This window comes from Schistocerca gregaria, chromosome 6 (genome assembly GCF_023897955.1).
Source record: "Schistocerca gregaria isolate iqSchGreg1 chromosome 6, iqSchGreg1.2, whole genome shotgun sequence".
NCBI lineage: Eukaryota > Metazoa > Arthropoda > Insecta > Orthoptera > Acrididae > Schistocerca > Schistocerca gregaria.
In genome coordinates, this window is record NC_064925.1 from 126,558,367 (window position 1) to 126,576,730 (window position 18,364).

The following is an 18,364-nucleotide window of genomic DNA, read 5'->3' on the forward strand; positions in this document are numbered from 1 at the left end:
TTTATTTGAACCCAACATAGAACATAGGTGACTCACTGTAGCCATCTGCCTTAAAAACACCCATGAAAGAAACAGCTGTTTATCTCAGTATTGTGTGGCAAAAGTTAAACTCTATCGCACCAAAGAAACGATTCCTGTGATAGGATACAAAAAGAACTCTGGTGTGTGGAGCTATAACAAAGTACGAACGCTCTGACTGGCCAGAAAGGAAATGCGTGGCCACCAGCCTTGACATAGGCAAATTGTGGACAGAGTATTTGCCGCTCTTCTCTTGGAGAAATCGTCGAGTGTTTCAGCAAGACGTCTCCCGCCGCACTGAGACGATTGCGAGAGTCATTACGTGAACACTTGTTCACAGGCCCGTCTTAACTCCTGAAGAGTTAAAACTGCAAAGTCTCCTAGTATGGAGAATCGCACCGAACACTGACAGTTAACGCTTGCGATCACTTTGAGGGCGACGGCGTACGTACTATTCCCGCCCAATAGCGTGTACCATGACAGTTAACTTAGCTAGGGAATAACTAGGAGTCTTGGTTTCACCGAAAACGTAGGAAATGTATCTGACTGATGTTTAACAGTTGAGAGAGATTTAGAATTGATCCTCAGGCTCACAGCTCGCGCCGACAGCCGCCACTGCCGCCGCCGACACAAGGTAAACACACACGCGCCCGCACCACGCCAGCAAGTGATATACAGTTGACAATCAGAGCTGCAGTCGTCATCGTCTCTTCTATTTTTTTTTTATTTTACATTCAACCATGACATGTAGTTAAACATATTCACGATTGTTGGGCCCAATTGAAGCAGAAACGCGAGATGTCCGACCTGAGAAATTGATTGATAAGCCACTGCAGAGTTATGAATTGTTTTAATTGTGTACTTCTTTTTGATTGCTCTTTCCCGACGTTTATTCTATGCTGCGTATTTGCGTTGTACATTTTAGCGTAATTAATATCTCTGGTCCCAAGTGTATTTAATTTGTTTGTATTTTTATCGAGCCTAGACATGGTCATCAATCACGTTACCATTAAAGAACTTTGTAATGGTGAGGAATTTCCCTTCACAGTTGTGAACACCCAGTATCAATATTTTACCATCTTGTACGTAGTTCTGTTAACATCATGAACTCATACTTGGAGTAAAAATGAACCTTAATAACGAAAATCATATAGTTACTCCTGAAACTGTAAACTAACGTTTCCTTTACAGGGAATGTGGTGTAAGTAACATTGAGATCATTATCGTATTACATCACTGTCCTTACTGCTGAACTCTTACGAACTCTACATGTGTCAAATGGTGTCTTCCTACCTTGCAGGCCATAGGTTCAACACCAAATTCCTAAAACCCTCACAGAGCTTCCTTGTGCAACTGTGGTAGGAATCAGAACCAGTCACACACATGTTAAAGGAAAAAAAAACCCTTGCATTCAGTATCTGCTCTAAGAAGGGTAGAAGTGGGCATAGTAGGGGGTAGGTGAGGTATGAAGGAAGGAAGGAACAATTTTTAAGGAGCGAGCAAACGATATGGGCATTTAACAATATCAATTTATTTCAATTAGTCGGGAAACATTATTATACTTTACTCTTATGTAACCTAGAGCGCTGTCCCTATGTGCATAGCAAGGAACTGTGGCAACGATTTTGTTGGAAAGGGTGTTAATGCCGTCACCTTCAGACACGAAAAAACTTCTACTAATTACATAACACTGATTATTTTTATGTGATAAAAATACATAATTGTCTAATTTTGTCTGGTTGATGTGTTTCTAACTACAATAAAAAAATTATTAACTTGTTTACAATAAATTTTATGAATACCATACAAAATATATATGTAAGTGAATGGATCTATGACATATGAACATGTTTTGTGTGGCCTGTGGCATACATCAAGTCCTATATGTGCTCCAATATATCATTTTCATGTACTTGAAGAATCACTGGTTCAGACGCTGCAGTCGACTGAAGTTTTCTAACGTTACTTTCGTTTCTCTAGATTGAACAGCATGCTGAATATTGTGTATGAAGCATTTAGTGCCTGCAACAACAACAAAATGCGTTAATGACGGTTGAAACATTGTTATACATGCGCAATTACATAAACGGAAGTAAAAAAAATAGAAGAAATGGAACTCCGTCGACTTGCTATAAACTGACAAAACCTTTATTTCGAACAAAAATGAAATTATTCTCTGCAAGATTTTCTTGCAGCGGCAGCGGTTAAATAGTTTTCGTATGTACTCCCTTAGTCACGCTTCTGCTCTGTTGTTCTTGAACGCAGTGTTTAATTGCTGCTGTCACGTTCCATTCCATCGAATTCTCTGAAAACCTTGCACCGATTGATAGAAAAGATTCGACGGAAATGGTATTCAGCATTCTTGCAGGGGCTAAAGTAGTCTACAGTCTACCAGTAACATCTGTCCCTATTTGGTCCCTACCCCAAGGAAGAACCTAAGAGGTATTTTACAAATTTGGAACAGTTCGACTTTCTAAGCCCATTTGAGCTGATACGTAATATTTTTCCTGTCTTGTTTCATTGTACTGATAATCACTTTGAAATTACGCCGCAATTTATGAATTGTAGTTACCAAAATGCACGAAGCTTTTAGTCCGTTAGTGAGTTACGTTTCTAGATCGATATCCATACTCTGCACACCAATATGAGGATCATATCAGAGAGCTCTTCCGGCAGTACAAGGTATTGTAGTTACTTTTCGTTTCATTCATGTAAGAAGCGCGGGAAAACTGGCTGCGTAAATGCCTCTATGTGCTCTGTAATCAATATAAGATTGTCTTCGCAACCACTATGAGCGCAGTGTGAAGTGGCCTGTGGTATATTCCTAGATTCCTCAGTTGCGAATCTTTGAACATCGTAAGCAGGCTTTCACAGGAACGATTGACCAGAAACGTCTACCGAAGACGCTACAGAGTGCCAAAGTTACAGCCACTGGCACCTTCCACTAGCCCACCCCTATGGCAACAAATGTGACCTTATTTTTCATTCTGCGGAGCTATAGGCTAGACGTGTCGCAATGTTCTTTTGTTATTTAGTGATCACCTGTTCGCGACTGATTCCTATTATCGCCAGTGGAGAAGAAGGGGCTAGTCGCTGCGTAGGAAGGTGTTGTCTCTTACGAATAAGACTGTCTGTTGCCTCCATGGCTGATTGTTTGAACACCTGTTTCCATCCACAGTTTAGTTTTCTTCTGGTTTTAACATAATCTGCTTCAAACATTTATTGGCTCTCCTTTAAATTCATAGGTATTACACAGCATGTGGCGCACATCCTTATACACTGAAGGGCTAAACAAACTGGCACACCTACCTAATATCATGTAAGGCCCACGCGAGCACGCAGTAGTGCCGCAATAATACGTGGCAAGTAAGCTCGAAACCGACACCATGAATCCTGCAGAGCTGTCCATAAATCGGTAAGAGTAGCAGGGCGTTGATATCTCTTCTGAACAGCATGGTTTCAGGCATCCCAGACATGCTCAATAATGTTCATGTTGGGGAGTTTGATGACCTGTTTAAACTCAGAAGAGTGTTCCTGGAGCCCCCTCTGTAGCAATTCTGGACGTATGGGGTATCGCATTGGCCTGCTGGAATTGCCCAAGTCCGTCGAAATGCACAATACACATGAATAGATGCAGGTGATTAGATAGGACGCTTACGTGTGTGTCACCTGTCAGTCATACCTAGAAGATGTATCAGGGGTCCCATATTACTCCAACTGCACCAGCGTGAATAGTCCCCTGCTGACATGCAGGGTCCATGGATTCATGGCGTTATTTCCATACCCGTGCACGTCCATCTGATCGATACCATTCGAAACGAGACTCGTCCGACCGGGCAACATGTCTCCAGTCATCAACAGCCCAGTGTCGGTGTTGACGGACCTAGGAGAGGCGTAAGGCTTTGTGTCGTGCAGTCATCAAGGGTACACAAGTGAGCCTTTGGCTCCGAAAGCCCATATCAGCGATGTTTCGTTGAATGGTTCGCATGCTGACACTTGTTGATGGCCCAGCTTTGAAATCTGAAGCAATTTGCAGAATGGTTGCACTTCTGTCACGTTGAACAATTCTCTTCAGTCATCGTTGGTCCCGTTCTTTCAGGATCTTTTTCCGGCCGCAGCGATGCCGGAGATTTGATGTTTTACCGGATGTTTTACTCGTGAAATGGTCGTACGACAAAATCTCCACTTCACCGCTATCTCGGATATGCTGTGTGCCATCGTGCGTGCGCCGACTATAAAACCACGTTCAAACTCACTTAAATCTTGGTGACCTGCCTTTGTAGCAGCAGTAAGGAATATAACAACCGCAAGAGATTCTTGCAGTTCATTCATACTGAAAAGTGAAATAAGTGATTCATGTAATGTTAAAACAACAGCTGATTCCTCAAACTGGGGGGCTATCAAGTATGGGGTCCCACAGGGTGCGGTCTTGAATCCTTTGCTGTTCTTGATATACATTAATGACTTACCATTCCATATTGATGAAGATGCAAAGTTAGTTCTTTTTGCTGATGATACAAGTATAGTTATAACATCCAAAAACCAACAACTAAGTGATGTAATTGAAAATGATGTATTTCACAAAATTATTAAGTGGTTCTCAGGAAACGGACTCTCTTTAAATTTTGATAAAACACAGTATATACAGTTCTGTACAGTAAATGGCATAACTCCAGTAATAAATATAGACTTTGAACAGAAATCTGTAGCTAAGGTAGAATTTCCAAAATTTTTAGGTGTGGCCATTGATGAGAGGTTAAACTGGAAGCAACACATTGATGGTCTGCTGAAACGTCTGAGTTCAGCTACGTATGCTATTAGGGTTATTGCAAATTTTGGTGACAAGAATCTCAGTAAATTATCTTACTATGCAAACTTTCATTCACTGCTTTCGTATGGCATCATATTCTGGGGTAATTCATCGTTGAGTAGAAAAGTATTCATTGCTCAAGAACGTGTAATCAGAATAATTGCTAGAGCCCACCCACGGTCATCCTGCAGACATCTATTTAAGGATCTAGGGATCCTCACAGTAACCTCACGGTATATATATTCACTTATGAAATTTGTTGTTAAAAATCCTACCCATTTCAAAAGTAATAGCAGTGTACATAGCTAAAACACCGGCAGAAATGATGATCTTAACTATGCAGGGTTAAATCTGACTTTGGCACACAAAGGGGTAAATTATGCTGCCACAAAAGCCTTTGGTCACCTACCAAACATCATCAAAATCCTGACAGATAGTCAACCAACATTTAAAAATAGATTAAAAGAATTTCTAAATGACAACTCCTTGTACTCACTGGCTGAATTTTTAGATATAAATTAAGGGAGGAGAAGGAAAAAAAAACTAGCTTAAACATTAGTGTCATGCAATATTTTGCGTAATGTAATATCTTGTACAGACATCTTTTATTAACCTGACACGTTCCACATCATTACGAAGTGTCGTATTCATGATCTATGGAACAAGTATTAATCTAATCTAATCTAATCTAATCTTGTTGTCTTATATAGACGTTGACGACTGCAGCGCCGTATTCTACCTGTTTACATAGCTTTGTATCTGAATACGCATGACTATACCAGTTGCTTTGGTGCTTCAGTTTAGATTCCGAAGACGGCCGGTAGAAGACCGAAACTGATTACAGTTTGATAATTGTTCTGCGATTATTTCTAAAGCCAACAAAAGTATGTCTACAAAAATCATGTATTCTTCTCGCTAGTTGACAACGTTACAAAAACTGATTCGCTAATAGTATACAAACGTCTAGTACGTATTCGTGTATTGAAAATACGTAAATCACCAGTATCCTTAACGTCCCAGCTTACATTTGAAGTAGAAATCACCATCGTATTAAATATGTTAATTATTGTTGTTGATTCCGTTATTATTATTATTATTGTTATTATTATTATTATGATTATTATTATTAACCTAATGCATGACTCTCTTTCTGAGCTCAGTGCAATGTTATCTGTAAAAAGAAACTCCTGTGGTGCATGATTAGATGATGGAGATTGCATAACTGTGTCTGGTAAAATTAATTCGTGGAGGATTAAATACGGCATTCTGTGGGGGTAGTACGTAAAGCTGTAATAGTAATAGTTTTCTTCTTACTTATTATTTACTAAAGGCAAGCTAATTTACCTCGTCCAGCATACCAACGTCCAGTTTGTAAGAACCTTTCTGACAGTTAAACATGTGAGCGGAGGTGAGGTAAACCGACACTCGATTGCCTTTCCGACTGATTGTTTCAATCCGTCAGAAGGGATCATTTGAGTGAGCGCTCTGAATCATTGTGATGCCCTTTTACCTGTCTTGCTGATATATGTATTGTGCTTGCAGGTCTCCAAATTGCTGCTCGTTTCACAGAACAGATAAACCAAACGAATACATTTATATTTACACTGACCACCACCAGTTCATTTTAGCAGTATAGTACAAAAACGGGACAAGTAACTAACAACATCAAGCCGGATTATAGGTCTGATATTATATTCAATTTTCTTATTTATAATTTTAAATTCGGCGTTGGTGCAAGTGTAAAGACAGGAATACTGATATTCGTTGATAACAACTTACATTTTAGAAAGAAAAACAAGACTGAAACTAATCATCAAATAGAAAACTGCAAGAGATAGTTTGATGAATATGCCAGAATAATAATGAAAACCCCTAGCGAGTTTCATCAGAAGGTACAGATGAATAGATTCTGGCTTACAGTATAGATTTTATTTTCGCGTCTGGACTGTTCCTTAGCATAGTATCAACACAGAGGGTCTAGTTTTGTATGATATGACATGTAAGTTGATCAATACTTACACAGCATGTATGAAGTAGAGTCAGCAGAAATTAGATTTGCAGTGTGAATGATAATAAAACTTGGGAAACATGTATTTCAAGTGTTAACAACGTTAATTATACTGTAGAAAACTATTTAAGCAATTCGAAATATTAAGCCTCATTGATTAGTGCGTATGATTCTGTATAATACGAATTTTGGCGAAAACAAAGACGGATAAGAAATCTAGAAAAACTAAAACGTTCTTAAATGTAGCTCATAGACATATAATTTACCTCTAATATTCATAATAAATATCCATTTACATACAAAGTAACAAGTTGTCACGAAATAGGAATTTAAAAATAAACCGAAAATTTGGTATATGTAGATTTATTTTTTGAGTGTGTTTAAAACTAGTGCGGTAATTTAAATAGATTGTTAGCATGTTAGCATCAATTTACTCAGAAATAGCGTTAGGTCAATTATTGTAGAACAGTTGAAGGATTTTACGTTGTCCCATAGGTGGAACGTTACATCGTATGGGTGTTGAAGCTGCTGTTTAGTAGTTGGTAAAGAAATTTCATATAGACGTTGTTGGATTTAATATTCCCGTTTACTCTACGTCAGTGTGGAAATTCCTGGCTGCTTTGATCTTATGCGCTGCATATGTTACCCAACTTCTGAAGTTGGTAACTGCATTGCAGCAAAGGTGATACTTCAGAAAACACACGATTCGATAAAATAGATTAGAATATCATGTACTTATAAATCCAAAACTTTTTGAAAAAAAAAATGTGTTCAGTGCAACAGGTTAATAATGTCTGTTCTCGAACCAGTTTGATTTTTTACGAACGTTAAAACGTGGTAACAGCTAAAAGTAATTACGTTGGTGCAGTTCCCATTAACTTCTTCTGCGTCGCAGATTGTGGCATCTTGTACACAGAGATGACCCAAGTCATGGGACAGAGAAATGCACCTATACAGACTGCGATATTATCCCGTAGATAAAAGGGCAGTGCATTGGCGTTGTACTCAGGTGAGTTATGTGAAAAGGTTTCCGACGTGATTATGGCTGCACAACGAGTATTAACTTCATTTGAACGCGGAGTGGCAACTGGAGTTAGACGCATGGGGCATTCCATTTTGGATACTATTTGCGAATTCATACTCCTAAATCCATAGTGTCAAGAGTGTACTGAGAATATTAAATTTCAGGAATAATCTCTCACCACGGTCAGTCCCTTGGCCGAATGTCTTCACTTAACGGTCGAGAGTAGATGAGTTTGCGTACCTATGTCAATGCTAACAGAAAGCAACACAGCGTGAAATGACTGTAGTAATCGAAGTGGGACGTTGGACGAATGTAGCCGTTAGGATAGTGTGGCGAAATGTGGCGTTAATTGTCTGTGGGAGCTGACGGCCAACGCGAGTGCCTTTACTTACCAGCACGACATCGCCTACAGGGCCTCTCCTGGGCTCATGACATATAGGTGGGATCCTAAACGACTGGAAAACCTTGGTCCAGTCAGATGAGTCCCCTACATTGCTAAGAGTTCAAGGCAGGGTTCGAATGTGGTGCAGACTCTACGAAGCTGTGGACCCAGGTTGTCAGCAAGGTACTGTGCAATCTGTTGGTGGCTCGATATGTTGTGGGCTGTGTTCACATTGAATGCACTGGGTCGTAGGGCCCAACTGAAGCGATCTTCGGCTGGAAATGGTTATGTTCGGCTACCTATGGACCATTTTCAGCTATTCATGGAGTTGTTGTTCAAATGGCTCTGAGCACTATGGGACTTAACGTCTGAGGTCATCAGTCCCCTAGAACTACTTAAATTTAACTAACCTAAGGACATCACATACATCCATCCCCGAGACAGGATTCGAACCTGCGATCGTAGTGCCAGACTGTAGCGCCTAGAGCCGTTCGGCTACCCCGGCCGGCGAGTTGATGTTCCCAAACAACGATGTGCCATGTCACTTGGCCACACTGGTTTCAGGAACATACTGGATAATTCGAACTAATTGATTTCGACACCCAGATGGCCGGACTTGAGTCTCATAAACATTTACAGGACACGGATAATACTTCCGCAATTGTGGACGGCTGTAGAGGCACCAAGGTTCAACATTTCTGTATGGGACTTCCAACGACTTCTAGAATCCATGCGACATCGAGTTGCTGCACTGGCAAGGAAAAAGGTCAGACACGAAATTAGAGGGTATACTATGACTTCTGCCACTTCACAGTAAAGTGAAACACCAACGTGTGGGCTACTATTACGTTTTTGCGAGATGACGCTGTCTGCTAGCGAGACGAATTTTATGTAAAACTGATGTTGGCTGCCAGTACACGATTAAATCCAATAACGACAGCATAGACGAGCTCCTCGACAGACCGTAAGGCCCTACGGATATCTGCAGCCCTCGTGTGATCCACTGCCTTGCGGCATCACGCAGGTGCGATATGGAGGGACATGTGGTCAGTACACCGCTCTTAAGGCCGCTTTGCAGATTTTCCAGACCATGGAGTCGCTGCAATTGGTTCAAGTACATTACTGACCATTAAAATTGCTGCACTTAGAAGGAATGCAGATGATAAACGGGTATTCACTGGCCAACTATATTATATTAGAACTGACATGTGGTGACATTTTCAGGCAATTTGGGTGCATAGATCCTGAGAAATCAGTACAAAGAACAACCACCTCTGGTCGCAATAACGGCCTTGACACGCCTGGGCAATGAGTCAAACAGAGCTTCGATGCCGAGTGCAGGTACAGCTGCCCATGCAGCTTCAACACGATACCACAGTTCATCAAGAATAATTTTCTGTATCCAGAAAGCCCCGTACAGTATCTGCAACATGCGATCGTACTTTATCTTGCTGAAATATAGGGTTTCGCAGGGATCGAATGAAGGGTAGAGCTACAGGTCGTAACACATCTGAAATGTAACGTCCAGTGTTCAAAGTGCCATCAATGCGAACAAGAGGTGAACGAGACTTGTAACCAATGGCACCCCATACCATCTCGCCGGATGATACGCCAGTATGGTGATGACGAATACACGCTTCCAATGTACGTTCACCGCGATGTCACCAAACACGGATGTGACCATAATGATGCTGTAAGCAGAACCTGAATTCATCCGAAAAAATGACGTTTTGCCATTCGTGCAGCCAGGTTAGTCGCTGAGTACACCGCCGCAGGCGTTCCTGTCTGTGATGCAGCATCAAGGGTAACCGCAGCCATGGTCTCCGAGCTTATAGTCCATGCTGCTGCAAACGACGTCAATCTGTTAATGCAGATGGTCGTTGCCTTGCAAACGTCCCCAGCTGTAGACTCAGGGATGGAGACGTGGCTGCACGAACCGTTACATCCATGCGGATGAGGGCCTCGGTGGTCTCGCGGTTCTAGGCGCGCAGTCCGGAACCGTGTGACAGCTACGGTCGCAGGTTCGAATCCTGCCTCGGGCATGGATGTGTGTGATGTCCTTAGGTTAGTTAAGTTTAAGTAGTTCTAAGTTCTAGGGGACTGATGACCACAGCAGTTGAGTCCCATGGTGCTCAGAGCCATTAGAACCATTTTTTTTATCCATGCGGATAAGATGCCCGTCATCTCGACCGCTATTGATACGAAGCCGTTGGGATCCACCACGGCGTACCGTATTACCCTCCTGAAACAACCGATTTCATATTCTGCTAACAGTCATTGGATCTCGACCAAAGCGAGAAGCAATGTCGCGATACGATAAGCCGCAATCGCGATAGGCTACAATCCGACCTTTATAAAAGTCGGAAACGGGATGGTACGCTTTTCTCCTCCATACACGAAGCATCACAACAACGGTTCACCAGACAACGCCAGTCAACTGCTGTTTGTGTATGAGAAATCGGTTGTAAACTTTCCTCATGTCAGCACGTTGGAGGTGTCGCCACCGGCGCCAACCTTGTGTGAGTGCTCTGAAAAACTAATCATTTGCATATTACAGCATCTTCTTCCTGTCGGTTAAATTTTGAGCACGTTATCTTCGTGGTGTAGCAATTCTAATGGCCAATAGTGGTTTTCCTCAGTTGGTATCACGAGGTCGACTGCATCACGTAACCAGTCCTCTCATTCGAAAAAAATCCTTGGAAGTACTGCGAATCTAACGGGGGACCTTCACGTTCAGTCATCTGCTCTGACCTCTTTGCTAGGGACACGGACTAACCACAACATGTAATTAGTCATCATGGAAAAAGGTTAACAATCTTACGCTTTCCTGACATGCATTATTATCACCAGGAAGGTACGGACAGAAGAGATGTCGCCAACCGGAGCTGCACAGCTTATTTCCTCACCTCTAGAGAGTCTGGTAGTATGGAGTATCACGATGAGACCCTGAGAACGCAGTCGTAGTGGTGACGTGGTTGGCTAGAGTGTTGTGGTAGAGCTAGTGCCAAGGCCAGATGGTTCAAATGGCTGTGAACACTATGAGACTTAACATCTGAGGTCATCAGTCCCCTAGAACTTAGAACTACTTAAATCTAACTAACCTAACGACATCACACAAATCCATGCCCGAGGCAGGATTCCAGCCTCCGACCGTAGAGGTCGCGCGGTTCCAGACTGAAGCGCCTAGAACCGCACTGCCTCAAAGGCCTTGTGGCAGAGCTGTCAGTTGGTGCACGGAGACTAACGAGATGTTTCTGACCAGAGCCGTGAATGAGGGCCCCAAGAATCTGATGTGGTGTGACACTGACAGCCCGACCTCAATAGGGCTGGCACCACGTGTGACCACTATGTGACAGACTGTTGGTGCCATTTCCCAGCCGGAAGGACAGCGATCCCAGCTGAGGCGGCGAATGGCGCTTCCACATATTACATGAAACACTAGTTGACTAATTTTGCATTTGACGTTCGAAACGATCGTGGTTTTGTGGCTGATGCACTACACTGTGTACTACACAAGCAGCGCATTGGGTGTGTTCGCTAGCAGCGAATTCTGCACGGAGGTCCGTAGTTGTTGAGTGACAAGTTGTATTTGTCTACTGACGTCACACAGGAGGGAGTGTGTGTTTGCTTTGAGCCACAGGAGCTCAAATAATCACACAGGAGGGAGTGTGTGTTTGCTTTGAGCCACAGGAGCTCAAATTATTAACTAAGCACTGTGAGTGTGATTATTCGTATTAATCCTAGAGCTTTTTGCTGAAATTATGCCATGGGAATGAGCCAGTTGTTTACTCAATTCCGCAGAGAATTCATCTTGAATAACCACATAGACCCTATGATCACACTGCACGATTTTACTCTCTATGTTGATATTTTCTAGGAAACCTACATCCACCGATTCGATAATTCACAGTACTTCAAATCATCCTCTTAAGTATAAACAATGCTAAATAAGATGCGTGACGTACTTTATCTCGCGAGACACTTGATAAACAGTACCAACTCATAGCTTTACGTAATGGTTACAATGCCAGTTTTCTTAGTAATATTAATAAGGGTATTATAACGAAACGATATTCTGATTCGAGGTCTGGTCGTAGTCATGTCATTACACTCCAAGCCCGCGGTTACACCAAGCTCCTGTTCTATGTCAAGATCTCAGGGAAGATTGATGCCAGTCTCATAGCAAAAGCCACGAATTTCTCTCGTGTGCCAACCTCACATTTCAGAGTAGCACTTGCAACCTACGTCCTCAATTATTTGCTGGATGTATTCCAATCCCTATCTTCCTCAACACTTTTTGCCCTCTGCAGCTCCCTTTAGTGCCATGGAAGTCAGTCCCTGATGTCTTAACCAATGTCTTATCATCCTGTCCCCTCTCTTTGTCAGTGTTTTCCACATACTCCTTTCCTTTCTGATTCTTCGCAGAACCTCCTCATTTTCAACATTCGTCTGTAACACCTCATCCCAAATGCTTCGATTCTCTTCTGCTCCTGTTTTCCTACAGTCCATGTTTGCCTACCATACAATACTGTGCTCCAAACGTACATTCTCAAAAATTTCTTCCTCAAATTAAGGCCTATGTTTGATACTAGTTGACTTCTATTGGCGAGGAATGCCCTTTTTGCCAGTACTAGTCTGCTTTTGATGTCCGCCTTGCTCCGTCCTTCATTGGTTATTGTGCTGCCTAGGAAGCAGAATTCCTCAATTTCATCTATTTCATGGCCACCAATCCTGATGTCAAGTTTCTCACTGTTCTCATTTCTGCTATTTCTCATCACGTTCGTCTTTCTTCGATTTACTCTCAATCAACATCCTGTACTCATTGGACTATCCATTTTATTCAGTAGATCACGCAATTCTTCTTCACTCTGACTCAGGACAGCAATGTCATCACTGAATCGTATCACTGATATCCTTTCACTTGAATTTTAATTCTGCTCCTGAAACTTTCTTTTATTTCCATCATTCCTTCTTCAGTGTACAGATCGACTAATAGGGCGAAAGACTACATCCCTGTCTTACACCCTGTTTAAACCGATCCTTTCGTTCTTGGTCGTCCACTCTTATTATTCCCTCTTGGTCCTTGTACGTATTGTATATTACCCATCTCTCCCTAGAGCGTACCTCTATTTCTCTCAGAATTTCGAACATCTTGCACCATTTTACATTGTCGAACGCTTTTTCTAGGTCGACAAATCCTATGAACGTGTCTTGATTTTTCTTTAGTCTTGCTTCCATTATCAACCGCGACGTCAGAACTGACTCTCTGGTTCCTTTACCTTTCCTAAAGCCAAACTGATCGCCGTCTAATCCTCAATTTTTTTTTCTATTCTTCCATATATTACTCATGTCAACAACTTGGATGCATGAGCTGTTAAGTTGACTGTACTATAATTCTCGCACATGTAGCAAAAGAGATATCCCCTACGGAAGTTATAGCACAGGCCATGGATTGTAAATGTAGGCGTAAAGAATGTTCTACCGCTGATAAATTAGTTGCATCCTGCGTTTATATTATCCAATGTGGTGACTGTCCAGTGAGATCCATCTGCCAGACTGGTAGGTCATTTAATACAAACTTCCGGGAACATCTTAATTTGGTCATCTCGAAATCAGAGTTAAGCGCATACTTTCACGAAACGGGGTATACAATCACAATCATGGACCACAATTTATCTATTATGCACCATCAGGAGAAAGACCTCATTGTCATCATCGTTGAAGTGGTTGAAATTGCTCGCAGCAGGAAAATACACACGTTATATACTTTAAATAACCAGGTGGAGCTAAGAAACTGTGGTACTACATGTAATTTTGATTGTTTAAGACGTGGAATGTAATTTATTCGATCACACGACTTTTCTATTCAGTTCTGGTAGCTTATTCTCTCATTAATTATATTTCCAGCATTCTTACTAATACAAGGAACTTCCTTATGATAGTCACATCTTGGTTCTCACTATCTTCTTTGGTTCTACTGTTACGGCGTTTCCCACCCCATGGACTTCAAAATCCCGTCGCGCTCCCACTTGTGGTCTGCCATGGTAAAGTAGCACCTCCGGTCGTATGGCCAGTTTAGTGAACGACTGACCACGTCCAGTGCTATACCCTCGCAAAAACAAACTAAATTTCGTGTTGGTGCATTAGGACATTCAAGTTATGTTAGACGGTTAGTTAATCTGTTCTTCTGATTCCTTGATTTTTCCTAGTAAACCGAGTCCCACATTATCTTACGTTCATTCTCGTTAGTCACTAGCTTTTGGTTCAAATGGTTCAAATGGCTCTGAGCACTATGGGACTTAACATCTGTGGTCATCAGTCCCCTAGAACTTAGAACTACTTAAACCTAACTAACCTAAGGACATCACACACATCCATACCCGAGGCAGGTTTCGAACCTACGACCGTAGCGGTCACGCTATTCCAGACTGAAGCGCCTAGAAACTCATGGCCACACCAGCCGACTTAGCTTTTGGCAAATCCCTTAAAACTTATAAGGCTTAAAATACGTTTAGTCCTTCACCTGCGTTCATTTTGCGCATGGATGCGGTTAGTTCGTAGACTACGAATCTCTTTGCCATAGTGCCTAATTCTATACACTATTCACCACAAATGCTCCGTCGATTATTATTTGTTGACTGCGTATCCTCTTCATGGTGTTGACTTATGTGACAACGAAAGATGAGGGCATCTCCAAGTGCTAATATGTGTGACATTAATATTAGTAATTTTATTAGGTCTATGTTATTGGCTCTCCTTAATTGTCTATAATATATAGATTACAAGATTCCTTCCCTTTCTATGTATAACCACCGAAATTCGCTGCTTTAATGCAGTAAAATCAGTCGTGAATAAATCATCAATTAACAGCTGTTTGAGGTTCTATTCACCTTCAGTTGACTTAGTTTCAACGGCTGTGGCTGCCCGTCTTGTAAAGTTGTGTGTGAATAATTAGAATAAGAATTTATTGAGATGCATGCATAGATATTTGGTAGAGAGTTGTGGTAGCAATGTGGTGAAAATATTAGTAGTAGACCAAGTAGTTTTGTGTTACAAACCGAGTTAAGAATTATTTTACCGGTGAAATTGTCTCAGATATTATTACTTGATACGGCCACAGACCAAACATTGTACACTGAAGCGCCAAAGAAACTGGTGTAACAAGCGCATTCAAATACAGAGATACGTAAACACGCAGAATACGACGCTGCTGTCGGCAACGACTGTATAAGGCAACAAGTGTCTGACGCAGCTGTTACATCGGTTCCTCCTGCTACAATGGCAGGTTATCAAGATTTAAGTGAGTTTGAACGTGGTGTTGTGGTCGGCGCACGAGCGGTGGGACACAGCATCCCCGAGGTAGTTATGAAGAGGGGATTTCCCCGTACGACCATTTCACGAGTATACCATGAATATCAGTGATCCGGTTAAACATCATATCTCCGACATAGCTGCGGCCGGAAAAATATCCTGCAAGAATGGGACCAACGACGACTGAAGAGAATCGTTCAACGTGACAGAAGTGTAATCCTTCCAAAAACTGCCTCAGGTTTCAAGTATCAGCGTGCGGACCATTCAACGAAACGAAGGCGCACTCGTGTATCCTTGATGACTGCACGACACAATGCTTTACGCCTCGCCTGGGCCCGTCAACATTGACACTGGACTGTTGATGACTGGAAACATGTTGCCTGGTCGGACTAGTCTCGTTTCAAATTGTATCGAGTGGATGGACGAGTGCGGGTATGGAGACAACTCATGAATCCATGGTCCCTGCATGTCAGCAGGGGACTGTTCAAGCTGGTGGATGCTCTGTAATGGTCTGTAATGTTGTGCAGTTGGAAGGATATGGGACCCCTGACACATCTAGAAACGACTCTGACAGGTTACATGTACGTAAGCATCCTGTCTGATCACCTGCATCCATTCACGTCCATTGTGCATTGCAACGGCCTTGGGTAATTCCAGCAGGACAGTACGACAACCCACACCTCCAGACTTGCTACAGAGTGGCTCCAGGAACACTTCTCTGAGTTTAAACACGTCCGCTGGCCACAAAACTCCACAGGCATGAACATTATTGAGCATATCTGCAATGCCTTGCAAGATGCGTTTCAGAAGAGATCTCCAACCTGTCGTACGCTTCCGGATTTATGTTAACCTTCTTGCCAAGTGATGTGTACTGAGACAAATCGAACACATTTTTCAGTATTGATTGTTTGGTTCTGTGTAAACATCTTTACGGTGTATCTAAATAGAGGAATAGCGCTAAAATTAGACCACATCCGTTCAAGGAGGCTCCTCACATCTGTTTTCACTCACTTCGGAGTGTAGTTAACCAATGGCGCCACAGGACCCCAACAAAAACCAAATATAGTTGTTAATCCAGAATGAGATTTTCACTCTGCAGTGGAGTGTGCGCTGATATGAAACTTCCTGGCAGATTAAAAATGTGTGCCGGACCGAGACTCGAACTCGGGACATTTGCCTTTCGCGGGCAAGTGCTCTACCAACTGAGCTTCACTCTGGACAGTTTTTTTTTTTTTTTTTTTAGTGTAGCATGCAACCAGTCACCTACTAAATCTGCAGCCATTTTGTGCACCATAACTAGTTTTCGAAACACTACAGGCTCATCACCAAATGGAGGTATTACAGGGTTTTTCTAGATCCGTGTGGAGCTTGTCCAGTGTCGCGGTTATTATATTCCCGTAAACGAACGTCGTATCCTCGATTGTTGCATCCAGCTTGGTCCCTCTTAAGTTGAAACTTCCGGGCTGAGAGGCACTGGTCGATGTATAAAATTTCCACCTTACGTTTCGTCTCCATCTGCCACCGAGGCTTCAGGTACTGTCGCACTTTTAGAGCAGTGGAGGGCACCACCATTCGTCACGTGATGTCGACGGGACGCCTACCTTTGGAAGGCGTCGTCATTCTCGATTAAGAAAAATCGATTGTCATTCTGCTGGCGGAACGTCGATATCCATATTTTGTCCAACTTTAAAACTTCCTCTTTTCTATTAAAATTATTATGGTGTTTGTAAATCTCTATTGCTCTTTTATACATGCGAGCATGATAATGGGATGTTTGTGTTAGAACGCTTGTCTCATTAAATTTAATTTCGTGGTTCCCATCTCGAATAACATGCTCAGCTACGGCCGATTTTTCGATGTGTCCTAAGCGACAACCCTAGCTAATATATGCGATAGACTGGTGGACATTTTGAAGGCAGAAATAAGGAATACCTGTCAGATCAGAAAGGGAGAAATTCCTTCTTCTTTTGCTGAACATGTACTTATTCCAGACAATTCTCAGAGGGAATTAGAAGAAGCCGTAAGTTTACGTATGGAAATAAAAGGCTGTAAATTGGATTTATTATAAGAACTTAAAATTTATTAACATCTTGCTAAGTGAGACGGTAACATTTTGAATAATCAGTAACCCACGAGTAAGTACTTCCTTGACGGATTTAAACATCTGCTCACGGTCTCATAATACGTGCTTACCGATCGCCACTAACATGGCCGAATGTGCCGTTTTCTTCAAAATACTTCCTCTCTATCGTTGAGCTACTTACATTTCTCGTGGCTTTTTCAGTCCATGGTCCTACAGTTGGTACTCTAAAAAATTGTGTTTCGTAATTTTGGTCTTTAAGCCCCCATACAGTTAAGCGGAAGGTTTTCATCTCCTGCACGTTAAAATGTCCGGCAGTATCACTCTGCTACGTAAATGCACAAGTGTTTTGCAGATAATTGTATATTTAATGTATACGTCTAAAATTGTTGCATTTGGTACCGGGCTTCTATAAGAGACGCAGTGCTAACACGGATATATTTGCATATAGCGTCAAGTGCATTCCAAATTCTCACTATCGCTTAAGCTTCAGTAATGTTAAGCTGAAATTTCTCTTTTTTGGTGACATTGTTTTAGCTCATATTTTTATCTTCTTCTCTCACGCATTTGTAACAGTGGTCCTTTATAAATAGAGCTCAGGATTTTGCATGCTCAATTTGCGTACAGTATTTCTCTGTCAGCAAATGTATTAGAGATTTTATACGTAATGTATAGTACCTTTGAACAGTTGGCCTTTATCTCTGGCATATTGAGTACTTATGTTATGCAAG

At 41.9% G+C, this 18,364-nt stretch overlaps 1 protein-coding gene across 1 annotated transcript in view; it reads right to left on the minus strand.

Annotated features, from left to right (window-relative positions):
• Positions 1–1,980: 1,980 nt before the first annotated feature.
• Positions 1,981–18,364, minus strand: part of LOC126278763 (odorant receptor 59a-like) — a 60,178-nt gene continuing 43,794 nt past the window's right edge. Inside the window, exon 7 of the mRNA XM_049979040.1 lies at positions 1,981–2,040. Within this exon, the coding sequence (XP_049834997.1) occupies positions 1,981–2,040 (60 nt within the window). The remainder of the gene's footprint in view (positions 2,041–18,364) is intronic.